The sequence below is a fragment of the Poeciliopsis prolifica genome, unplaced genomic scaffold (assembly GCF_027474105.1).
Source record: "Poeciliopsis prolifica strain line A6 unplaced genomic scaffold, Auburn_PproV2 SCAFFOLD037, whole genome shotgun sequence".
Classification (NCBI taxonomy): domain Eukaryota; kingdom Metazoa; phylum Chordata; class Actinopteri; order Cyprinodontiformes; family Poeciliidae; genus Poeciliopsis; species Poeciliopsis prolifica.
This window is the reverse complement of record NW_026562412.1, coordinates 4238522-4265027: the sequence shown is the minus strand read 5'-3', so window position 1 is coordinate 4265027 and position 26506 is coordinate 4238522. Positions and strand designations below refer to the sequence as shown.

Below are 26506 nucleotides of genomic sequence, written 5' to 3'. Positions count from 1 at the left end.
GTTTTTCCAACTTGAAAGTGAACCCGGCGCATAATTTAGATTCTGTAAATGCTTGACTTATCTTTAAAGGACGGTTGCAAAATAAACACAGAGGAATTCAGAGGAATTGGTCTGGCACATCCTGGTCCCTAAAAACGTGGAACAGGAAGGCATCTCTCCAGTTGGGTCCGGTCCAGACTTTCAGGCTGGGCTCACGCAGCGGCTGTCTGTGTGGGGAGGTGACTCTGAGGTTCAAAGGTCGTTGGACGTTTGGATGTCCACATGGCTGACCTCTCTGGATTCAGAACCAACTTGCTAGCAGTTTGAAAAACTTTGGTGAATAGATAAAACTCAGAGTCTTTCTTTGTGAATTAAGTTGACTGGACTTTCTTATAACAGACGAGGCAAAAAATTAATAATTTTCAATAAAAAAATATTGCATATTAGCTTTAGTGTTTAACATTTTGTGTGTGGAACTACTTTAATTACATGTTTTTACTCAGGAACTGGACAAAATATGACCTTCATGCCAGAATTTACGTGTTTTTGTCTTTGTCATTTTGTTTTCAGATAAAACACTTTCAAAACACTTTTGACATTTAAAACAGTAAGATTTTATCATGTTAAATAGTTTCAAGTTTTTAAAGTATCTTTAATGTGTAAAGCAGCTCATACAAGTTAGAAAGAAAAACATTTTATATGTGACCTTTCAGATGCCACAGAGAAACCTTTTTATCAGTGCATTTGTTATGCGAAGCTAATTGACCTTCCAGTGTTAATTTTTGAATTTTACGCTCAGTTTAGACCTGTGTTCAAGCCTTCATGTGCGTCTGCAGACATGCAAGACCTCTGGACGTCACTTGGATGAAAAAAGAGTTTGTTTTGGCCCAACCTGTGGTTCTACAAGGTTATTTTGAGTTAAAAGATAACAGCAGGTCTTGTAGGTGAAAGGTTGACTGTGATGTATTTGAGAGCAACAAATACAAATGAGGAATCAAAAATACTCTGATAAAAAGGAAATAAGACAATAAAATAAAGCAGATGCCACACTGAAGCATGGCCTCATGGCAGTGATGCTGGAGAATTAGTTCAATTGTAACAGAAAGAGATTCTCTCCTGATCAATAAACAGGGATTGTTTCGGATTATGGCTGTATGGCGATAACACGGTGTACTTTTACTCAAGTAAAAGTAAAAAGTAGCCATCCAAGAGTAAAAAACTATTGGGTAAAAGGTCTACTAAAGTACTGAGTGACTGAACAAATGATCAACCATTTAATATATTAAAATTGCATCATCAAAAATGGACCAAAATGTAGAATTAAGTGGAAATTTTGGTACTTTTTAAGGACCAAAATGACAATAATTTATATGAGTAACAAGAAAATAATAAAATCAGGGAAAATAAATTTTTCCCAAATGTAATTCATTTATGTCTGTTTTTTTATTCTTTTAAAAAAGAACCTTTTTCAGTCAATTCAGCAATGGTTTTCTGTATCAAAAACTTCAGCTATCTTTATCAGAAGTGAGAAAAGTGGGTTGATGTAAAGCCTGTGGTTCCTTCCAATGAAGTTTGTATGATTTTATAATGTGGATCATTTTCTAACCATGAAACTGCAAGTGATGCATATTTCCAAGTTTGTGCATATGCACCAGGAATTTTACCTAATTTCTGCTTTGCTCTTAATAAAAACATTTAAAATATGAATATATAAAAAATAAGTGTTTTGTTTTTGTAGCAAAGAAAAGATTGAATTGGTGAATATTTATTATAAAGACAGTCTGTGGCTTATATTTAGAAATTGTACTCTTTAGCACGGACCTGACAGTAAAAGTTTAAATGTTTCATCGAATAATTTATGCAGAGAAAGAATCAGACAGTTTAATGGTGTTGAGCTTTTATTGGCCAGTTTGACACCCTCGACATGTCGCATTGCAGTGGTCATACTGAAGTAGTCACAATGGAGAAGTAATAGAAAATGCTCATCAATAATTATAGAAATGATAGAAAACTGGTTATATATGAAGAACCCACATCCATATTCTTAATAAATATATACACAATAAGTACGAAGATATAAAAAAGTGATTATCCATATCCTTTTTCGAAATATTATGTACAGTATTTCCATAAAAACAAAACAAAGATCAGCATGTATCTCATGGCAATAGAGGATAATTTTCTGAATTTGCCTGAGCCTGATTATTATTGCACTGCCAGGACAGTCTGTGGAGACTGCTAAAGAGATACTAGATATTAACTGATCTACAGACATTCAGCATTTTTATCAACACAAACTATGTAATACTCAACAAAACCTTTCATTTAAGCTAATTTAAAGAAAAAAAAAATCGGACTACTACTCTAAAACAAACATATTTACAGTATTCTACGAATTGATGACATTCGAAATACTGCCATACTGTTTAGTAAATAATACACATTTCTGAGTGAGAATTTTCCAACTTTGCAGGCTCTAGTCATCAGTGCTTTGACTTTACGGAGAGAAAAAAGGGAATTTAATTTTTTTATGTAATTACATTCAAAACCTCTGAATAAAAAACTCTGCTGCTTGTATAGCTTGAGGTATAGCAGCTACCAAACTGTTTTGCAACCATGAACAGTTTACATAAAGCTAGGCACAAACATATAAGCTCCATCTCATAAAACACAAATGCACATATATTATTAATTGCTGTTTTTTATGCACAAAGCTTTGCAGTAAATGACATGTTTAACTTATGTTTTTTCAGACCATCATTGTTCTCTTTTAAAGGCTCCGGCTCCGATGTACCAATTTGAGGGCTTTTAATTTTTTGTTTTTTTTTTACATCAGTTTTATATCAAGTCCATAATCCCTGCAAGGCCAGGAGTGTAAACCTGACAGCTACAATCATCTTCCACCTCTGTGTGAATCAGATTTCTGTGAGAGTTAGCTTGTACGCGCCGCCCTGCTCCTCCAAGGTGATCTGGAAGGTGTCTTCATTGGAGTAGTGCTTGATGATGTTGTCGTCCATGTGGACCAGAATACTAAGCAAGAAAATAGGTAACAAAATATGTAGCGAGATAATAAATTGTGACATTTATAATGCAAAAAGTATTATTATCGATTTAATGTATTTTATCGGTATTTTATCGGGATTTTATGTGATGGACCAAACGGGAAGCCACAGTTTTCAGGATTTGTGTCCTCTCTCTCTCCCTCTCTTTTTTTTAACTTGATGTAAAATAGGATTATGGAAGAAATAATGAGTCAGACTTATTTTTAGCAATTGAATTTGTAACACTGGATACATATATGATTATTTTATTTAAATTTCATTTAAAAAAATCATTCTTCAATTTAAAAAAGTGACTAAAATACATGAAGGAATTTGTTACAAGATTAGAACGCTAATTTCATGAACCTACACAATTTCTTTTTTGCTTTTTCACCAATGTACTGTGATGTATCTTGTAATGTAATGTATAATAAATAAATGAAAATACTCTAATTTCCATAAATTATCACTTTTTATGTAAAGAAGTCAGGAAAATTTGATTCTGAAGCTGCACAAAAGTGGAAGAGACACTTCGACTGTCTTTTCAGAATTTTGTTTGTAAAAATGTTGAAAATAATTTGTTTCCACTTCACATTCATGCACTAACTTTCCTTTCATGGTATTATGTATTGCTAACCATCCATCGTGCAGAAAGACTGAACTGTCACATAAAATCCCAATAAATTATGTGTAAGTTTGTTGTTGTAATGTGATAAAATGTTGAACTAATATTTTTTGGTCCAAATTCATTGTTATTTTATTGATTTTTTTGTGTAGTTTTGGGATTCACTCACCCTTTCTTGCACTTCTTGTAGACTTTTTCAATCTTATCCAGAGCAAGATCGTACTTCTCTGAAATCTGGTTCAGAAGAAAACGTGTGAGATAGTCATTCTGCACACACATCCTTTTTTAACCACATTATGTGCTGATCTTACTTTGAACTTTTTAACCCAATTCTGGCCCTTAAAGTCTCAAATCTCTGTAAAACTAAATGTACAGACCTCAAGAATGCAGAAAAACCAGAACAAAACAAACTCAAGAACAAGACGTTCCTGTGCTAAACCTGTTGAAAGGCCCTTCAAGCTCGACAGCTTTACATAACCTCTTAGCACTGATAACATCTAAACTGATATCACTGTTTGTTCCGACGTACATATCTTTTTTCAGTCCTTTCTCCCAACCAGCACGTATGTGAGCGTTGGGCCTCTGGCTACTCTGAGTAAACTCTACACCAGCAACATGACACAGGAACATGTAGTCCAGTGCGAGCCGGACGAACTGAAGCACTCACAGCTTCCAGCAGGCCCTGCAGCGTGGGATTCTTCAGCATGAGGGCGTCGAACACCTCGTCTGATTCCTTGCGTACGTACAGCAGGACTGTGAGATCAAAAAAACACCAAGAGAAACATTAAAAATAAGGCTGCAGGATGTTCATGGAATGCATTTGTTAGACATTTTATTGATTACTTTGGAAAATAAACAGCTTTAAGCTCAGGGCTGATGCGATTAATCGTTCAACTAATTTAGTCATCGATTAATCGTTAATTTGAGTATACAGACTAAAAAAGGCAAATTTCTTAAAGAACAATCTGTTTAGAGTCATTAAATTGTAAAAAAAAAAAACACATTTGCATGTATGATGAAAAATAAAAACATTGCAAGTATGCTTTAAAAAAACTCATCGAATCTCATAGGATTAGCTTCTAGTTATCATTTGGTAATGCAAAATTTAATCAATGACTACATAAATGATCAAGCACTAATAGAATGTTATGTTATTGTCTTTTCGGCAATAAAAATGTTCATTCTTCTTTAAAATTAATTGTTTATTTGCATTATTTCATGTATTTCTTATAGCAAATAAAAAGGCTTATGTATGTGATATTAAAACAGCATCCATCCATCCATCCATCCATCCATCCATCCATCCATCCATCCATCCATCCATCCATCCATCCATCCATCCATCCATCCATCCATCCATCCATCCATCCATCCATCCATCCATCCATCCATCCATCCATCCATCCATCCATCCATCCATCCATCCATCTGACCCAAATGAACCAGGGCTGGCCCAGAGCATCATGTTCCTCTCAAGAACAGCCTGTTCTTTTGGGGATTCAAAGGCAACTAGTTTTATTTTTTCTGTTTAAAAATATTACTTTGTGCAATTGTACAAATGTATTACCTTTTAACTTGATTTTTTTTACATTTCTGTTTGAAATTGAGCAACAATAGGAGAGCTGAGGACATGTATGAGACTCCCAGACTGTCCGTCTGCTACGGTTTCCTACACTGATCCTGTTTGTTTTTCTGTGAAACACTTTATGTTTTTGCAGGGCAAGATGTCTCCTTTTGGTGATACTCCAGACAAATTTTAAGTAGAGGTCGAAACAAAGTAATTTCATCTTTTAAGATCTATACTTTATAGTTATTCTCATACATATATAACTATGTATGAGGAAAAAAAAACACATTTTACTTTTCTTCACAAAGCTCCAAACCTGCATATCCTATTTTGAAAGATTTTCTTCATACATAACCAGTTTAATTACTCTCTCCAATTTGAAACTAATTTTTCGATAACTTGAATTTACAAAACTAGATTAATCCTTTCAGTTTACTAAAAATGTATTTGTGCATTCTTATTATGAGCTGCTGAATGCTCGTAATAGCCTACATACCCTACATACTGCTGTATGTAGGGTAAAGGTTGCCAGCTTGTTTCCTGGTGTGTGTTCACTGGGTGATGGCGATATTTGTTGGGTCACTGAAGGTCTCAGACCTGTGTGTGTGTGTGTGTGTGTGTGTGTGTGTGTGTTTTGAAAGATCTGGAACAAACAAATGGCCCAGAGTGTACACATGCATAGGAGAGGGGTGAAGGGAGGGAACATCAGAGGCTGACCGCTGCAAACACACACAAGACTTTTAGCATGTGCTAACAGTTTTATAATTTACTCTCAGAGATAAACATCACAAGAAAACACTAATCTGGTACCTTTCTTGGGCTCGTCCGCTCTCGCCATCTTGTTCGGCGGTGACCCGAACTCATCGTCGCTGAAGGGTAATCTCCTCATACCCGAACTGTTTGGGAACAGACCCATATAGCAAATTGTATTTAGTGGGTAAAAGGTGAAAAAGGGGTATAGAGTTCAACATGAAATCAAGTGTGAAATCAGGAAACATACCCATCTTCTCCCTCCTCTGCAGGGAAAGGCTGCAGAAAAAAAAAGATATTTACTCAAATATGTCCATTCATAATGGTTGTTTTATATGTGCTTTTAACTGTGCAAACACGTGTTGTAACCCTTCATGGATGGAGCTAAATCAGTCACTTTGGTCAAAGGGAAAAGTAAACACCAGAATCATGTGTTGACCCATTTACTCCCTACCGCCATCAGTAGCAAACAGCCAGCATGCAGATATAAAAACTGCTGGTTTTTTACATAAATCAGCTTGTTCTAAGTCAATAGTTCTTGAATATAGGTACAGAAAGTACTAGTTCCACTTAAAACAGGTGAAATGTCTCGTTATATAGCTCTGAGAAAAATTAAGAGACCACTTTAAATGATCACTTTCTCTGATTTTACTTCTTATAGGTTTGAAGAAAATCTTTTAGGTTATATCTATGGCAGAATCATAACATTTTAATATGTTAGAATGGCTTAGTCAAAGTTTCACAGATGCTGTACATCCAATGTGATGACCAAATGCATGCCGCACTAATAAAATTTTTCCAGGTGAAAAATTATAAAAAACTTGAATCATTTCCTTCCTACTTCACAATTATTAAGTACTTTGTGGTGCATAACATGAAATACCAATGAAAAGCATTGAAGTTTGTGGTTGTTACATGACAAAATGTAAATACTTCTTCTTATTAAAGGTTTGAAAATAGAAATGATTAGTAAAGCACTATCTTTTTATTCTTGGAAAACTGCTGGGTTGGATAATGTGACTGTGTGTGCGTTAGCATTGATCGTCGGCACTGCTGATAAAAAACGTTCTATTCTGGGCGGAAAGACGTGAACTCAGCTTATCGGATGCAAATGTTTGGACACCGTCTGTCAAGTTCACTCTCATCAGCGTCGCAAAAAATACCTGCAACCCTTCCCACCATTAAAGCAAAGTAAACAGAAAAAATGCATTTGAACTTTGATCGACTTTCTTCATAAAAGCAACCAGCAGGGGGCAATATTAATATTTTTTTAACAGTAATTTTATTAACAGAGACATCGTAAACAAGTTTACTTACTGTTTGGGTTGTGTGTGATTCTTATTCCCATTTTTATTTATTTTTGAGTGTGTTTTATGAGGATATCTTCCAGTTTCAGTTATTTTTTAGTTTATCTGTCTTCCATCTTTATGCCGTTTTCAATATATTACTTTCAAAACAATTTCATCATTTATCCCGACTGGGACAATTTATTGTCCAGTAAAACTTTAAATTAAAACAAATCATTACACCCAAATGAAATGAAATTTTACATAATCTGTTCAAAAGGAGGAGGTAGAAGATCTTTTGATTTTCTGGGCCTTGCATATTCATCAGCTTACAAACATTTAAAACTCCAAACACTATATAAACTCAAATTATTTCCACTTTTTATAACACTTAAATGTCACATTCTCATTTTTAAATGTACAAATATTTATACATTTTTAATATCAGCAGCACCTTTACAGAATTATTTACTTAAAACAAACTCCTACATTTTGCTGAAAAGTTACTTAAAATGAATTTTTTGTTATTTATTTGTACTAAAGTATTTACACTATAAACTAGACAAAAATTACTTGGTAAAATTTTGTTTTTGCAGTGTATCACTGTGCAGCATATATTTAAAGCAAAAAGTCAAATTAGTTAGTAATTAATAAAAGAAAAGCCTATTTATTAGAAATCTGCAGGCTCTTTATACATCCCAAAATAACTCTAAGAGTGCAGGTCAGGTGTGCATCCTCTCTTACAGACCCATGTTGCGCATTGTGCTGTACGTGCTGCACCAAGGGTTCACTCTGGCTGCTGGAAGCAAAGCTCAGAGTCCATGCACGAGGAAAAGACGTGCTGAAATCTGATAAACTCCTCATCCGTACCCACAGCCTCTCAGGGCTGAACAGCCTGGATAACCTGTTTGCAAATCAATAAGAAAGCTGACTGCTCTCCTTCCCTTTAGCAGTGTTTATTCTCTACCATTGCACATTGGGATTTTTTAAGAAATTGTATGGGAACTTTGTTTTTCACTTGCGGTTTGTTTTGAGTCACTGGTGAATGATTCATCTCATGAATAAGCAGTCTGAAACTCTGCCATCATCGTGCAGGCCTCCTATCAAAGCTGCAAAGCAGAACTCTGCGTTCCTGCCAACATGCCGCAGGCGGGTCACCTCGACCCAGCTGGCAGATGGGGCGGGCGGAGGCGGACAAACAAACTGTTTATGGACCACCAGAATCGTGCTTATGTTTGGGAGCACCATAAAAAAAGAGACGGGTTTATTTCGCTGTTGACTGAAACAGAGGTATAGATGAAGCACTCACGTGGCGCTGGAAGGTGGAGAAGTGGATGTCAGGGATGAACAGGACGGGTTGGGTCTCAAGGTCGCCCAACGTCTTGAAGATGGTCACATCGTTTCTCTTCTGAAGGAGGGGAACTTTAACATCTGCAACTGATGGGGAAAGAGAAAAATGTGCTTTGGTACAAAAATAAGAGCAAAGTTTTTACGTTTCTGTCCTTTCTGACCAATAGTTGGAAACATAAGTAATAAAAACCACTTTAAATGTCCTGTTCACATTTTTCTATATAATGTTATTGTATTCTGCATAGTGTATTTTTTATATCTGATAACATATTTGCATTCTGCATTGGTTAGCTGAATTTATTTTTAAATGCAAAACAGAAATAAATAAGTAGACATGTGTGCTTGGTTAGAGCACCCCCTGCTGGCCATCATTGTGTACCTGCATGAAAGGCATTGTATGGATGCCTTTCAAAGGAAGCACATTATTTACACTTTGATTTATTAAAGTAAAAAAAAAAAAAAACACTAAATTTTCATTTAAAAAGAGTGTTTTTTTGTAATGAAGAGATGTCATGTAATCATCATAAAAATGACTGAAAATGACTGATAGTCTTCAACTGCAAGTACAATAAAAGGTAATCGCTAAAGACCTAACATTTCTCAGTGGGTTCAGGCCAGTTTTTGACCTAATCAAGCATAATAATACCTGCCACAAAATGAAATCAGCATATCCATAAAGCTTGTCAGCAGAAAGAAACATGAAGTACTTCAAAATGTCTGACTAATTAAAACTAAACTTACCAACAATCTTTGGTCTAATTTCTAGCCTTAGTACACTTGAAATAAGATAAAACTGACATACAATGAACATTTCAGCAAGACATACGAGCTTATTTTGAGTCATTAATTCTTTAATTTGAATGAAAATGTGTTGATTCCAGTGGCAGATTGTTTCACTAATATATGGGAAAAATATCTTGTTATGGATGAAATAATCTGCCAGAGGAACTAGGACTTTTTCATTAATATTTAAAAATGATTAATTTTAAACAAAAATAGATAAATCACATTTGGATCCATTATTTTTCTCCTTTGTGTGATGTGTTGGGTTCAGAATAAAAAAAAAACAAATTTTGATTGAGTTGTTCCAAATTACCTCAAAATCTAATTTGTGCAATTTAATGGTAATTGAAAACGCAGCTAATGATTGCTGGATAGCTGTCAAGTTAGCAGTTTTAATCATGGTTGTGCAGGCAAAACATAACATTTATGTCTTAGAAATAATCTCTTAAGAGTCTCATGTAATAGACTAGATTACATTTAATAAAGATTTACAGAAATTTTCAGTGATATTCTTGGTATTTCATAGAGCTTTTAGAAAAGAGTCTTGTCTCATTTCCTTTATTCTGCACATCTCGAGATTTCTCCATGAATTTGTTGGTGGAAATGAACTTTAAAGCCAAACTCACAGGCAAGGTTCTGGCTGAGATCCGGGACCTTCCCTTTCCGGCGGGACTGCTTCCTCTCCTCATCGCGGATCTTCCTCTCCGCTCCCTTGTCGCAGAACACTTTGATCTGGCAGAAGGCGCGGTGGATGGGCTTGTTGCTGCGGTTGTTGTAGCTGTACGTGTCGATCTGCAGGTTCAGAGGAAGACCCTTCACCCCCTTCTGAGAGGAGAAGTCGGTGCTCAGACAGTTGACGGAGATGAAGATCTGTGGAGAGAAGAAGTTAGAGAGATGAGAAAATAGGAAACAGAGAGAAGCTTCAGGAGTACAGATACAACTAATTATTCTGGTTAAATTGGATTTTTTAAAAATATACAAGATAAGAAACATTCAATTCTGCAATTAAACAATTCAATTGCTTCTTTGAGTAAGAAAAATAGACATTTTACTTTAAGGCCTAAAAATTAATGAAAGCTTTTTTTTGTGTATGTTTGAAACTTCTCAAACATACACATATGAAAACTAATTTCTGCATGACTTATCAATACAATGAAGGCCTAATCTGTTAATTATTCTTTAGATTAACTAATTACAAATTAGATGGAAAAGAAGTTTAATATGATAATTTATAAAGAATTTGAACCAGGTGAAGCTAAAACTGCCACTTGACATTTTTACAGAAAAAGAAGGTTTTTCATCTTGAATGCAAAATGTTTGTTTGTACAGTTTTGGATTAATTAAGGTTCTAAATGCTTTATTCTTTTCAGAAAATTGCCTTTTTTGAGTCTGTATACTTCAATGAATAATCAAAATCAAATTAGCTGGCAATTATTCATTAAAATCAATCTGATTAATTGTTTCATTCCTACAATTACTATTATTATTACTACTACTTAATTTTTATTTATGTTATTATTATTATAACCCATGCAGGACAAAACTATTGTTTCAGATTAAAGTTATTGGAAATGTTAAATGTTTTGCTCAAAATAAAAACATTTTTTTAATTGAGGTTCCTTTTATATCTTATAAAGATTAAAATCTGTCCTCTGTCCTGCCCTCTTCTGGTCAATTTAAAAACAACGTATTCGTTTCGTTTCTTTGTCTGGGTGCTTTTACCAAAAACAGGTTCTCATTGTGTAAACAGAACCCGTAATCACAACAGAGGGTCTGAAAGCTCCTAATGGAGAGAATCGCTGAGTTTACCAGAGCTCAGAGTGCTTACCTTTCAGATAATTTAAGAAAAAATACATTGTGTATGTTGTCTGCAAGAGCACAAATTGAACATAAATTTATGGCAATTCTTATAGCATTAAAGATTTTGTTTTTAAATTGTCCTACAAACAGTATTTTGAAACATTATCTGGTTTTATTGCGTGTTTTTAAAGCTCCACCATCATTCTTTGGGACTTTTGTTTAGGAACGATAATGTACATCAGAGGGGAGGAGAAATTAAACCTCATGAAGACAAAACAATCAGACAAAAAGCGTAAGAGGGGCTGCCCTTCGCAAATACACCACAAATACCCATATCATTCTTTATCATCACCCTGAGGGCAAACCACACAAACACACACCTGCACGTCTCAACTTACTTCAGCGCAACTTTATCGACTTGACGCCTAAACCCTGAATTTTACTGTCAACCTTCCATCATTGGAAAGTGAGCAGAAACTAAAACGCTCACGTCGGAAAGTGAGACATCACATACATTTAGGATGTCCTTTTAGACGCGTCCTCGTCTGTAATCTAACCTCCAACTGAAGCTTGTTTAAAATAACACGACAGCGCGGAGGTTAAACACATCACAAGGTGACAAAAACAAACAAGGATGAACATCCTTTAATCCGACTTCAAGTCAACATCCTGGACTCTGCAGAAAGCGAAGCCTTTATGTGACTTTGTGCTTGTAGCTTCACTAGGTAAAGATGATGAGCTGCAGGTGTGTTGTCTGTTTACTCCTGCTTTCTGCCACCCAGGGCTGTTTCTAGCTTTTTGGGGGCCATAACCGAGATGGTCTTTGGGGGGCCCGATTGTTTATCAATAAAGTCAGAATAAATGGTTCTGGAGTCAGTCAGCGCAGACTGAAACATGTTGAGAAAACATTTATGCAGCAATACTAAAGCTGAGTTTATGATGAAGAAATTCTACATAGCTAAATAATTATCTGAGGCTACAATGCAAAAACAAACAAATGAAAAATTTACAAAGTATTTCGATTATGGCTTTCCCCCCCATGTCATAAATGATGTAATCTGCCAGCGAAACTACTAGTTTTACAAAGTTGAAATAAAAACTTGTCAACCAAGATTGCTGCAACGGGAAAGGAAGGCATTGACATAAAAAAAAAAAAAAAAATCCAGATTTTCCAAAAATTCAAGCAAAAACCAAAAATTTAATCAATCAAAAAATATGTTTATCACCCAGGCCTAATTTCATGTGACTATTATTTTAACCCATTTACTCAATTTAAAGTGCCTTCTTTGAGTTATGTGGTAAATAATGACTCTTTAATGTAAAGTTGGCACTTACAAAGCAACTTTTAAAGCAACTGCATTAAAAGTCCCATTATTTACTGAATGACACTTCATGAGAACAGTCATAAACATTCATAAAGACTCCTTAATGCTCATGCAGGTGTTGTGTCAAGCTTATGATGGTGTCATGTCAGTCTTATGCACACCTCTTCAGATAAAGTGTTACTACAAATTCTAGATAAATAAATAAGTATCCGAGGCTACACTGCAAAAACACAAAAAGTTTTACAAAGTGACTTTTTCCCCCATATTATAATTATATGTTATATAATCTGCCAACGAATCAACTACTTTTCAAAGTCAAACAAGATGGCCGCCATGGGCAAGGAGGGCAACAAAACCTCTAAAGTTCATCACTCAGCTCTAATTACAGGGGACTGTTGTTTTAATCTTGGTGTCTTACTTTGGCTTCCTCGTTCGTGTCCCATGTGAAGGAAATGGCGTTGTAGGAAATCTCCTCGATGTTGCCGATGGTGTTGAAGCTCTCTTTGTAGTCGGCTGAAAAATCGGACATCAGTTTATCGATTACTCAAAAGGTAAATGGTAGGAAATGGTTGCCAGGTTCAGCAATGGCGTAAATTGAATAGTTTGGTGATGATTAATTTAAAATGACTGAAATTTTAGAGTTTGCTCATTTTAAAACATAAAATAACAGGTTAAATTTACTTTTTATGGTAGATTTTACAATGAAACAAATATGAATGAACAAAATATAAAAAGGAAGGAAGGAAAGGAGGACACAAAAATTACAGAGGGAAAAGTGACATAAACCTCAACTTTTTTCTACTTAGTTTACCAGAACACAGGCTTGTCGTGTAAAGGTTTTGTCAAGATGAGCGTAAAGTTTTGCTTCCTTATTGCTCAACAAAGTTGCAGCTGGGAATCTTACCGATGTCGAGACACCGCTGTTTGGCCGTGTGCTGCCTGGAGTGCCAGTACTTCCAGTGTTTCAGCTGATCATCCCTGCACTTCTCCTCTCCGAACACGACCATCACCACACTCTGACAAAGAAACATTAATGGGTTTGAACATTTATTTCAGTAATAACACAGCAACCTGTTGAGGTCTTTTTTCTATGAGGTATATTTTTTGATCGTTCCTACCCTGACTTTTGTGATGGGTTGCTGAATGCTCTTGTTGTCAACCTCCCTGAGTGTGATGGGGTAAAACTGTCCCTTGTTGAGGTACGTCATCGTCCCGTCACCAGTCTTCTGACGCAGAGATTTGGATGCCTCAAGAGAGTACTCAAAGTTACTCCTAGAGGACAAAAGGACAGGATGCATTCATGATATAGAAATGATGAAAGGTATCAATACACAGGAAGACTTCTGCTTTACTTTTGAACCATTTTCAGACTGATCTGATGTTTTATGATCATCCTCATAATAAATACCAATTCAGCAAGATCCCTGAAGTGTGTGTGCTTTCAGAACATGCAACTAGTATTGTAGAACCAAAGTGGCGTGGCCTATTGATGCTTTGTATCCCATTACTATTATTTCACACTTTCATACTCCTGTCTTTCAACTCACAGCTGTTGAAGGTTTGTTTGTGTAGATCATGGTTTGGAAGGAGGATCGCCAAAGTGCTCATGTTGGCCTTTAAAGACATCTGTCTTTAATTTCTGATAATTTTGGTTTTTTGGAAACCTCAGCTCAATGGGAAGTGTTTACAATCTTCACCGAATAAAAGAAAATGCAAGCCACATAAAGAGTGCAATTCACTATGATGTTAAAGCTAACTAAAATGTCAATTTTGAAAATTTTAAAGTACAACCCTGTAAGGGGTGTAACAAGTAATCGGACTAATCATGATGGATTGACTAAATAATTGTTAATTCATTAATTGATTAATAGTTAACCAGAGTATACAGTCACCTGGTTCAAATCCTGTGAAAGAAAATCAATTTGATCAACTTTTGTTGTCCTTTTGGGGTTAATCAGTTAAAATAATCACAAGATGTAATTCTAATATTGTATTACAAAGGCTTACGTGGTTAAATGAAAAATCGTCAGAATGTGGCAATTTTTTTTATCCAATTAATTAATTGTCAGAATAATTGATAACTAACATAATCATTAGTTACAGACCTAAACCATGTTGAATGGTGGCTACTTTCAGACACACACAGTGTGACATCACCTCTATTTCAAGTGTACTGAGATATGTACACTGGACAGATACAGTTAGTAAGATTTTGTTTCTGCAGTGTGGAACTGGTGGATCCGTCATGGAAGGCAGAGCGCCTTACCCTGGTGCCGTTTCAAACTGCGTGTAGTCCTCGGGGGTCAGGGTGGCCATGCGTAACTGGAGATCTCCTGGGAAGGTAAACATCTGCAACACACAAAGAGGAAAGAAGTAAAGCAAAGGAAACACACAACTTGCTCTACCATTTATTATACAGTAAATAATAATCTTTTTGTTTGTGCTGTTATTTTTTAGCTATATTTGGTGTGTCTTTGTTTGTTTTGCAACCCCTGTTGGTACAGAAATGTAGAGGGGTTTGTTGGGATCCTCTTTTCTGAGGTAATTCCCCTCCAGGATAAAATAGAGAAAGAGGAGGTTGAAAAGACTTTGGCTATTGTACGAGAAAAGTACAGCACTTTATTGTGTTGGTGAGACAATGACATAATAACACACTGGCCACTATTTTGGCATGTTCAAATAAAAACCAGGGAAGGTTGAGCCCACCGCTGGCTCCATGGGATCGGGTGAATATCCCATTGTTCGATGGGAAAGATCTGACAGAAGAGAGGGAAGTGGAGGAAAGTAATAAAGAGGTGGAGAGAAGTAGGGAGGTGGCGAGCAAGGAAATTGTTAGGAGCACATGGAAGGAGGGGAGAATCGAAACACTCGCCTCCTGGGAACCATCCTTGAAGCTCTCGGAGAAGGTGGAGTCGGGGGGAGTGCGGGACTGGGTGCTGGAGTTGCACTGCACCACGGTCTGGGCTAGGTGGCGGTTGAAGGCGTGACTATCCGTTTCGCTGCAGTTGTTTGGCACCGTGACAGAGAAGCCGTGGGTTGGCACCTCCGTCTTTACAGGCGTGTAGTTCGGCACCGTGGCAATGGAGACGGTGACGGTGTCTGGAGGAACAGAGCGCGGTTAGCGGGAACGTTTTTTTTCATTTACATGGCGTTTTCATGCTTATTGGTTAAATTTATGACCAAATTGCAACATTTTGCATTTTCAGCTGGTGCGGTTTGCTTTCACACTGCACTAAGTCAAGCGATCCAGAATATTAAAAACCTGTTTCCCTCCATGCTTGTGGTGGCGCTGCTCCAAGAAGTCTCTGATTTGCTTGCATCTACATGCATTTGAACCACAACAAAGTTCACTTCAATTGAACAGAGACAGAGGGCTTTTGATGGAGCGTTTGATTGCACATTCACATATCCTCAAGTGAACAAGACTTTCTAGAAAAATGAACTGGAGTTCGATTAAAGCAGACTAACCTGAGCTGGTGTGAATGCAAACTTAAAATGACTTATTATGCTTCCTGGAACAGGTTCAGATAGGTGGTCAATTCAGCCTATTTTGAGCTCCTTTCAGAATGTTTTGTTTTAGGGCCTTTTGTTACTTTAAATCTAAATAAGCTGCTGCTGGCCAAGCCATCCACACTCAACGTTTATAGAAAATAGCTGCACACAGATGCAAGTACACAATCGTAAATCATTGAAAAGCAAAAGTAGAGCCTCATTTACAAACAACAAGAAAGCATCAAGTTGTTTCTGAAGGTTACTTCAACTTGTCTTTTCCAGCAGCCATTGTACAGTGCATACAGCGGTAAAACCAGCTGACCAAATTAGCAGAGCCATGAGCATTGTGACTCAACAATAAGGAGTTTTCTTTTTGTTTTTTTTTCTTTTTTAAAAGGCTCATTTTCCAGACACCAAAAAAACCTAGAAACTTATTGCCAAAATCTGCAGCTGAGAATCAGATAGAGGTAGAAAAAACGTTCCAGATGTGAATCTGGAATCATAATCCCCCTCTAATGAGTGTGAGCAGACCTGGTGAAGGAAAATGAGCCCTCGTCTTGTCCTGGGTCAGCTGAAGAATGTTGACCGGTGTTTTGAGGACCTGGATCCTGTTCTCCATACCAGCTTCCGGCAGAGGAACAATTGGATGTCTGGCCTGGATCTGGTGCCTGCAATAAAGGAACGGAGATTTCTACTGTATCTGTGGGGCTTTGTCCCGATAACGCTGTGTGAAATGTAGCATCTTTCAACATACAGCAGTAAATTTTTAACGCCTGTATCTTTCTTAAAGTGTAACTAATCCCCTTGTGAAAACAAAACTTGGCCCTGACAAATTTTGAAAAAAAAAAAAAAAAAAAAAAAATGTGGGCGGAGCCAAAAGTCACTGAGGCATGGCAAAACAAACTAAACAAATTTACACAAAAATCACAAATATAGAATCCTAAACAACCTATTTAGACAGTTTACCACCAAAAACAATTGATATGGCGTCACTGCACTTTAAAGGGGATGTTTTATATTTTTACAGTGCTTTTGATCGATGCAATCCTTCCAATTACCACTAATTAAATTTTACAATAGTTTTGTTTTCTTTCATTTAACTTCACTCTAACTTGAAAAATTAATAAAAAACCCAGTTTTTATTAATTAAAAAAAATCTAAACTTTATATAAAAAGCTATATAAAAAATACTTCCCATTTTGTAATACAATAATTTAATTAAATTTCACAAATCTCACTCAGCCAAAAAAAAAAAACCCTGCATAATTTAGAAGTCATAAAAAAAAAAAAAAAACCTGTCTGACAACATGAAGCAAGCAAAAACCAACAGGTAATTTCCTCATCTAAAGAAATTCAAGAACAGATAGACATATTTCAGTCTGGAAATGGAACCAAAACAGATTATAATTCTTATCTACAAATTCAGAAAATATGGAATAATTCTGAATATTCCCAGAAGCCTCCCAAAATCTTAGAAAATATTCTATGGACTAAGGAGACAAAAGTGGAACCTCTGGAAGATGTATATCCTCTTACACCTGGAAAAAGAACATTATACAAGTAGCCAGACATGGTGGTGGTAGTGTGATGCTCTGGGCCAACTTGCAGTAATTTATGAAGCAATATAACAGAAAAATTTATTTTCAGGCCATCAGTTCATCACCTGAGGCTCACCAGTTCTTGATTACATCACAAAAAGCAATTAATCAATTAATCGCATGATAAATTTTAATGAGCTCAACAATTTTCATTCTTATGATTAATCATTTTGAAGAGTAATTTTGTTAACAGACATCATAATCCATTTTATATATGTTTCAGTTACATTTGATTATTTTTTTTTCCGTTTTATTTATCATTTTTTGGTTGTTATGTTTATTTTGAATATCTGAAATGTCTCCCAGTTCCAGTACTATACGTTTTCTTTTACAAAATAACAGTTTATTATTAGTGTTCATTGCAATAATTTCTGGGCCAATTTACCTAATTGTTGCCGCCATCAATCTGCAAGAACGCCATGTGGCTCTGAGTGTATAACACTGGATCCAAATGTTACCTTTTCTCAAAATACTCAGAAAGTGGGATGTGTGCTTTAGGCTGCTGTTGTGCTTTTATTCTTACAGGGTGGTATTAGGAGAGGTCCGCCGCTCACCTTTTGTTTGGATCCACATCAGAGACCAGTGACTCTGTCTTGGGTATTGTTCTCTTCTCCCTGGGCACCTGCATACGAAGGTAAACACAGCCGCTCAGCGTCTGACCACATCACATACAACAACGCGGGTCACCCCGCTGCCCACATGAGCAACTAGATCAGTTACAAACTCAGGCTCAGCCTGGCAGATGTTCCACAAGGGTCAGGCGTCGGTAAAAACAATAACAAGCTGTAAAAAGGTAAGTTTAGATTTACCTCATAGTAGTCGTAGAGGAAGCCGAGAGCTGCAGCGCTGTCCTCGTCTCCGTTTATGCTCATCATGGCCTTGGTGGCGACTGTCAGAGGGTTCTCCAGAAAAGACTTCCAGGCTTCATCCTCTGTGGTGAAGGGACGGCGCTGGCCTCCATACCCCTGCTTGTTCTGGAGAACCAAGACCGCACGCTTACTGCAAAAGAGAGGCGAAATTTTAGTAAAAGGGGATCAATTGTGCTTCCCTGAGAATGTCCATTACATTGTTTACACAAAATCATTCTTAGATCTGGTCAGTTTTCCCATTTTCAGCTGCTGACCACCTCCCTGACTCCAGGTTTACACTCACACACTCAAAAGTGGCTGCAAACTGATGCATAAGTATGTCTTTGAAAAGCAGAAGTAGAGCCTCCTGCACAACAAACAAGAATGCAGCAAGCTGTTTCTGAATGGTAATTCAAATAAAAAAATACTTTACTGATCCCAAAAGGAAAGTAAATAAATAATAAGTCAACAACAAAACACACGTCTTTTCCAGCAGCCATTGTACAGCACATACAGCGTTAAAACCATCTGACCGAATGCGTTGGATCTTCGCTTGGGTTGCTAGGTTAACGGGCTGGACTTTGCTGGGGTTACTACATGAGGGGCAGTGCTTGTTGATTTGTGACATTACATTTGGAAGGTTTTTAAAATGGTTCATTTTCCATATAGAAAAAAGTTAACTTATTACTAAAAAACAGCTGAGCATTTATTTTAATGCTTGGGGTGTTTTTAGAAGCAGCTAAAACCCAAATGGAAGTACAAAAAAGTCCAAAATCAGAATTTTGAATAACAGGTCCCATTTAATCTGCACAGATCAGTAATTAGACGGTTGATGTTTCTTTTGAATACGTTCCATGCAGCTAATTAGAGTCACTTTTAACACAGTGCTTCTAACAGATACTTAAAAAAACCAATCACAGCTTCGGTTAAAAACTGACAAACAGGTTGTAAGTGTGACAAATCGGCCGTAGGGAGGCTGTTTATGCGAAGGACTTGTTGTTCAGGCTTTGCAACGGTTGTGCAACAAATCTCAGCCATCGCGCCACAGATTTGGCTCAGAGAAAAAAGACGAGATACAGGCTCGTCCAGTGGGACGACTCTGCTGCTGGGATCGTCATTGGCGGACGAGCCGATCGAAGGTGACGCAGCTGACCCTGCCGCATTCCTGCACTTCAATAACACTTTGCTTCTGTTGTTTTACTGTGACAGAACCTGTTTCTGAAAAAATAATGATGAGTTCTGGTGAAACAGTTGGCGCCAGTGACTTTTTTCCACTTCTTCTGAGACCTTTCAATGTCACGAATCAGGAGTTTTACCTTTTCTTTATCTGAATGTTACGTTTAACTACTATTTCTCATTTATTTCTCTATAAGTCACATTGAATTGCCTTCTGTATGAATGTCACAACACAAATAAACTTTCTTTACTTCCTGTTTTGTGCTTTCTTCATGCAATAATCCTCAGATTGCACTGAAGATGAAGGCTTTTGGGAGGGTTTCAACACTTATTCAAATGAATAGTGAAACATTTTCAGCTGGACCTTGTCCCCATTTTATTTTGGCTTTAACATTTACACTACAGAAGTAAAAGTATCATGTTTGGTACAAGTATTTTGGACCAAGTTATTGCTTTAAAACCCTGTTGAATCTAGTACCATTAATCATATGTCATACTTAGGAGTTCTTTGTGTTTTTGAAATACATGAAGAAATTAAAAGGTAATCAGTTGTGATACAATAAATAAATCAATTAATTGTGTTGGAAAATTTTTATTTTGTTTCATAAGAATCAATTTTTTTAGCCTTTTACAGCCTCCTTCAAAAAAGTGATGTTAATTTGAAGAAATTAATAGAAATCAAACAAATATGAATATATATTAAAAAATTATGTTTATAATAAATGTCCTCTGAGCACTAAAACCTGAATAAACCTTTAATGAAGACTCAGCAGCTACGTAATCGAAACAGCTCACGGTCCCAAGGTTGGCTGTTTACTGTAAATCTGAATGTTGACGCTTCTCCTTATTTTACTTAAATCCAAGAAAACACATCATGAAATAAACCTCCTGATTGCCCTTCACAACCAATTAATTATAAAAAGCTTCAGAAAATACTCAGCTTTCACCACATCTCCAATATAGTCAGAGTCACAATTAGTGCTCCAGTAGCTGATTGTGACCACAAAGAGCAATTTGGATTAAAGTGGACAAAACTGGCCAGAGTTGCATATAAGACATATTTTTAATTTGAAGGTAAAGGGTTTATTTCTTGTGTTGCGGTCCTTTGGAATGACACAACATTGGTTTAGTGCAGTAAAGCCCACCTGAGCTTGTGACAGTGCGCTGCTTGCTCACATTGTCTGTGTGGGGCCAACGCCTAACAGGTGTACAGTTTCACTCCTCTTTTTTTAAAAAGTCTCTTTTTTGCTGCCCACAAAAAATTTATACAGCGAGTTATTTAATCAAATCAAACATAAAATAAGTAATAGTAATAATAAAAATAAAAATCCATTTTTTTTGTGGTTTTCCCTTTTTTTGTTTTCTTGATAAACCTCCTGCCACTTTCTGTTACTGATCGCATATTCTTGAGCAAACACCACCGAGACAGTTAAATCAAACTAAACCGCCCATCCAACACGCTTTCCAACAGGCGCCTTTTGCTCTCACGACAGGTGGAGATACACCTGTACAGGCTTGAACCTGACAGGTGAAATACGCGTCACACCATGGGAAACTATGAGCTCCAGTTGTCTCAGCGCCTGGCAAGCCAAACGATTAGGAAAACTTACCCATGGACAAAAGAGAAGCCGATTTATGGTCATTCCTAATAAAAGGATGCTTAGCAGTGCCAGGGATAATCAGACAGGAGGTCCAGGATAGAAATTAATCCTTAAAAATCCACAAAGCCTGAAAGAATCTGCAAAAATTCTGTGAACATCCCTCAAAATATTAAGAGTTGGTATTTAGAAGAAAATAGTGTCAACATGGTCGTTGAGCAGGCTCGGAGTGGAGAGTCAGGACAACTTACTTGTCATGCTCCTGTGACATCTTGGTCGGTCGAACTGGACTTTCGAGTTGGTACTGAAAATCCGACCCGTCTTCTTTAGGCTGGAAAACTCCTCGGCTACCGCTGGATGAGGGCCGCAGCAACAAACACAGTGTCCCCTAGTTAGAGAACGGGTTTTGTCGGCTTTTCTCGCTTTTTTGAGCAACTGAGGCCGGTTTTACCTGTGACAAGGCCGCGGATTGGATTACAGGTGCAGAGGTGGGCGGGGCCTTGCTGTCAAATACCCTGATAGCGGCGCTGATTGGCTCCTGTTTTGGCCTATACCCGGAGCTCTGAGAGACTTCAGGTAAACCAGTTAAACAATACTCTTAAAAAAATTGATTTATGTTATTGAGTCGTGTTGATATGGGAAGTTGACTATTAATGCTTTTTTAAAATTTGTTCTGAAATCTGTCTGAATTGAGACAATTTCTTTGTAATATTTACACATTTATTTTGTGCACAGTTTTGGAAAAATATGAAAAAAGTTGGGATGAAAAGAAAAATCTTTTTGCTTTTTGTGACAGTTAACTTTTCAGAACTTTTCAGATTATCAACCCATCACAGCCAACCTGTGAACAACTGTCACTACACATATTCTTGTTTCAAAATCTGAAAGTTACACCCAGATCTGACTATCACCTAAACAGAACCAGTGTGGCAACATGAAGTAGGCTAAAATATTAAAAAGCATCTCACTGCAGCCAGATTCCAGATGGGAAACAAAGTTGTTGACATTCATCAATCTGGCAAGAGTCACAATTGACAAAGTGACACATCTGTTAATGTGTTTTATTGTAATTTTGTGCAGATACTGGAGATTATACGAGAACAGAGGCTGGAATTTTTTGACATTCTAGTTGTTTGCACATATCCATAAACACTTTACAAAGAGGTAATAACATTTTACAGTACAAATTAAACCAGATGTGAACTTTAAGTGGCTCCCTTCAAAAATTACAGTAAAAATATTAGAATAATTTTTTAAAATCTTACATTCAAACTATAAACAATTTAATTTATCTATTCTGAAATCAAATATTATTTCCATTCACAATAAGTAAATATAAAAGTTTAGAATGTTAGAACTTTGCCTTCAGCGATAACTTCTAAATGTTGTTGGTCAAACTGATGTGGAAAATCAGTTTTAATGCATAAAGGAGGTTGCTACTTCAAAGACTTAAAACAAGGGAGAAAATATGTACTAAAACTTTTCTTTTCCAAAAGAAAACATTTGTAAGTAGAATGTACATAGTATCAGTGTTGGTAAATGGAGCCTCAGTGTGGAAAATCTTTAAATTTTGAAAATGAAATTGTGGAAAAGTCTGGGTTTCGCATGTCAGATGGAGGTGAAATACTATGAACATTTAATTTAACGATATAATTTGGAGGAAGAAAAGAATAATTTAAGCTCAAAGGGGTGGAAACTAAACAGAAAATGTTCCTATTACTACCCATGCAATATTTTAGTTATAAATTTTCTTTGGAAATCAGATTTTTTTAATGACTCCTGAACATTTTACATCATAACCTTGTTGTATCTGAAGCATTAATTATGCAACCTAAGCCAGACTTTAAAACGGAGTAATCACGGGATTGAAACCTCAAGGTTTCGAGACTCACAAAACATTTTTAATTAAAATAAATCTCAATTTTTATATGTTTTCTATGGAAAACCAAAGTATTGAGAAACAAAGATGTCAAAACCAACATCTGACCAAACCTCTGACCCAAGGCAAGTCTGAAAAACAACTGCAAGCTGCAAAAGCATGCTCCACTCCTTCCCTTTTTGTTTTTGGTGAACTGTGATGATATCATAACGCTGGCCAGTGGCCGTTCTTGCATAATTGGTTGTCTGGGCGAACCACTTTTTGTGCAGTCTTCCACCAGGTTCAACCAGTTTACATGCTGCATTTTTCACATTTTATTCATTTAAAGGAGTCCAAATAGCAATGCAATATTTAAATGAAATCTGATTCTCAGATTTCTGCTTTAGTTCTGTTGGGCGGCCATGATATTTGTACAGGTAAAAAAACTCATTTTGATTTGTTTTTTAACTGAAATGCAACATGATTTTGGTCAAATCTATCCAATTTGACAAAGTTTTGCCACATTGTATCGGCTAAATTGAGTAATCTCAGATATGTATATCTTGGTGAAATATTTATATCCAGTAACACACTGAATGTAATCTTGTAGATAAGCATATTTTTATATTTCGTTATAATGAGAAACATTCTTACTTCAACAAGTTTTGCATTTTGTTATGACAAGAACTTTTTCTCGGTTTAATGAGAAACTTTTACATCATGACAAGATATCACTCCTGACTTTATTTCCAAAATTTGACAGTTAAACACTTCTGTAAGTTTTGGTTATTCTGTTTGAAGTTTCTATTTAGTTTTTGCACATGAAAATGCTCAATGAAAGATTTTTGGGCACCAAATAAGGACTGCTGGTGAAAGAACCAGTGGGAATCCAAATCAGAGTGCAACCAGAAGATAAGTCCTGTTTTATGAGAGCTGTTGCCGCCCGCAGTGCTTGCCATCCTGGGTAGGGAGCCATATTGCTTATATCAAAAACAACCACAGAGATCAGTATCAGGCCCGGCTTGGTTGCTGTAAAAGTTTGTAATATTTTTCTGAGTGAATTAAGGAATTTGTACAAATAATGCTGCGTTTCTAGGAAAACAAAAACTCAAATCAATTGTGAAACATTATGTTTTCATCTGGGCAATGTCTATAAACACTGAATTATCCGTCTACACTGCAAAAACAAAAATCTTAACAATATTTTCGGACAATTTCTAGTGCAAATATATTAGTATCCTTGAAATAATACAAAACAAACTTACTGGTAATGGAAAATTATTTAACTCATCGGAAAAATGTTTTGTGAAACTTGAACTTTTTCATCAACATTAAATAATTATTGACTTAAACAAGCTCCCACATCTTGCTGAAAATTTACTTCTAAGTTAGTTTTGTATTATTTCAAGTGTACAAAGATAAATCCAAAACAATAAGATTTTATGGTTTTGCAGCTTATTGTAATTTGCATTTGTAGAGAGTAACCAAAAGTCGATGAAAGCCACTCAACTTAAATTCAGCCATGGAAATAATACAACTGTTGAACATACTGAAGAACTATTAATTTCTGAGTGTAGGGGGGCATACAGGCTCTTCAGTCACTATATCTGCAGGCAAATTAGCATGCAAACAGATCAGGGTGTAGACAGTCTATAACATCCTGCAGCTCCTGGTTGAAATGTTGTAAGTTTAAGCTGATTATCTGTCAGCTTCTATCTCTCTGCTTTGACTTTAGCGAATCAAAATCCTTGACGATATTTTGTTCTGCCTGTAAAACAAACTGATGAGATTAAATGAAACACTGAATGAAAACAAGCAGCTTTAGTTGGAGGCTTAGGAGATGTTATCAGCTTTATTCAAAGTTTCTCCACTCACTCAGAAACTGACAGAGGGCGCCCACCCTCCCCCCGAACAAACCAACCTGCAGACACAACCTCCTCCTCCTGGATCCTGCTTTCTGTTGATCTATCCCGGTGCAGGGACACCTGCTGCTATTGGATATTGTTTGTGTTTGCACTGAAGACATGAGATAAAGAGGATATGTGTGTGTGTGTGTGTAGGGAGAAGAAATGGGAGTTTGGGAATACGTGGTCGGGTTGCTGATGCTGATTCGGGAGCACATGGAGGGGAAACCAAACAAAAGAAGAAGCCGTTCACGGATCAAACATCGGGATGAAGCATAAGGCTAATCTGTTAGCTCTTCAAATAAAAGTCTGTTGAGATGTAAAAAAAAAAAACCCAAACCAATATGAGTAGTTTCTGAACTTCCTCGACCTTTAATGTGACCTAAAAGATGCAAACTCAGTTAGAAAACAAACGGAAAATATTTAGGTGGATAAAATAAGCAAAATGCTTGAACACAACCCTTAAAACGTTTTAGAAGAACAGTGAGACAGTCACTCTTATTTGGCACTTTCCACAAAAAAAAAAAAAAAAAACCATTTCAATTTAGTGTTGAACATCCTGAATTGTCCATATTTGTCCACTTTTAATTAAAAAAGTGATCCAAATCTGTCCGATTGTGAACTTTTGCTTAATCAGATTTGCGTCTGAATTTAAATTGAATTTAGTACTTTTCGCTGAAAGACGAAGCTTGTCTTTGTCTTTTGCTTTCTTGTAAGGTTTTGTGACATTAACTGATTTATGAAACCGTTTCTCCACATTAAAAACAAACAAACCATTGCATGATAGGGCCACCACCATGCTTCACTGTGTATGGTGTTTCTTTGGTGATCTGCTGAAAGTCTGAAGTCAGGGGAAAAGAAAAGTCCCACCTTAGTTCAATTAGTTAATAAAATTGTCCTGATTTAAATATTTTTTTTTTAAAAACATTGTACTTTATTTATTTATTGGTTGGTTTGTAAATGATACCAAAAAGCAAATCAATAAGCTTTGCATCCAGACATTTCAGATTCCCAAGCAGCATTTTCTTTGGAATATTTTAGACATGTTTGAATCTGTGAATTTTCCATAAATGATTTGAATGTTTTATAGAAAAAATCCTCTGAAGGACATGAGTGACCTTATTTTACTAAAATGAAAAATTCAGGGTTTGAATTTAGATATCAGAGACCGTCTGTTTGCCTACTTCATGTTGTCAGGCAGGTTCTGTTGAAGTATTTTCTTTTATTCTGCAGCTCTAGGGTTTATCAGACATGGGTGTGGCTACTTAAATTGAGCTTAAAATTTAACTAAGATGCAGTTAATTGCAGTTTATTTATGATTTGAAGGGATAAGTTGGTGTATAGGTTGGTTTAAATCGTCATTAAAACTGCTTTTTGTATTTTTTTTCAGGTTTTACAATTTGTTTTTAGGATTTTAACCATTTAGGTGTGACTAAAAAAACAAAATGAGAAAAATCTGCATTTTTTATTTGTTGTATACTTCTTGCAGGAATATCACAATTGAGAAATTTCAGTGACTTGCATAA

At 36.2% G+C, this 26506-nt stretch overlaps 1 protein-coding gene across 1 annotated transcript; it reads right to left on the bottom strand.

Annotated features, from left to right (window-relative positions):
* Positions 1 to 1859: 1859 nt before the first annotated feature.
* On the bottom strand, positions 1860 to 21650 carry grhl1 (grainyhead-like transcription factor 1). The gene is made up of 16 exons (XM_055053334.1): positions 21470 to 21650; positions 18406 to 18595; positions 18151 to 18218; positions 16530 to 16666; positions 15379 to 15605; positions 14773 to 14855; positions 13625 to 13778; positions 13411 to 13522; positions 12925 to 13019; positions 10008 to 10251; positions 8558 to 8685; positions 6213 to 6241; positions 6023 to 6108; positions 4313 to 4398; positions 3815 to 3879; positions 1860 to 3009 (listed from the first exon to the last, which is right to left on the bottom strand). The coding sequence occupies exons 1-16, from the start codon at positions 21487 to 21489 to the stop codon at positions 2895 to 2897; spliced, it is 1839 nt and encodes a 612-aa protein (XP_054909309.1). The 5' UTR covers positions 21490 to 21650; the 3' UTR covers positions 1860 to 2894.
* Positions 21651 to 26506: the final 4856 nt, after the last annotated feature.

Excerpts from the sequence above, each read along its gene's own strand:
- grhl1 (XM_055053334.1), bottom strand. The coding sequence starts at position 21,489 with ATGTCACAGGAGCATGACAA. Across the intron at positions 18,596-21,469 it reads ATGTCACAGGAGCATGACAA|TAAGCGTGCGGTCTTGGTTC; the intron begins GTAAGTTGTCCT and ends TCTCTTTTGCAG. Across the intron at positions 10,252-12,924 it reads ACACGAACGAGGAAGCCAAA|ATCTTCATCTCCGTCAACTG; the intron begins GTAAGACACCAA and ends TTCTCTCCACAG.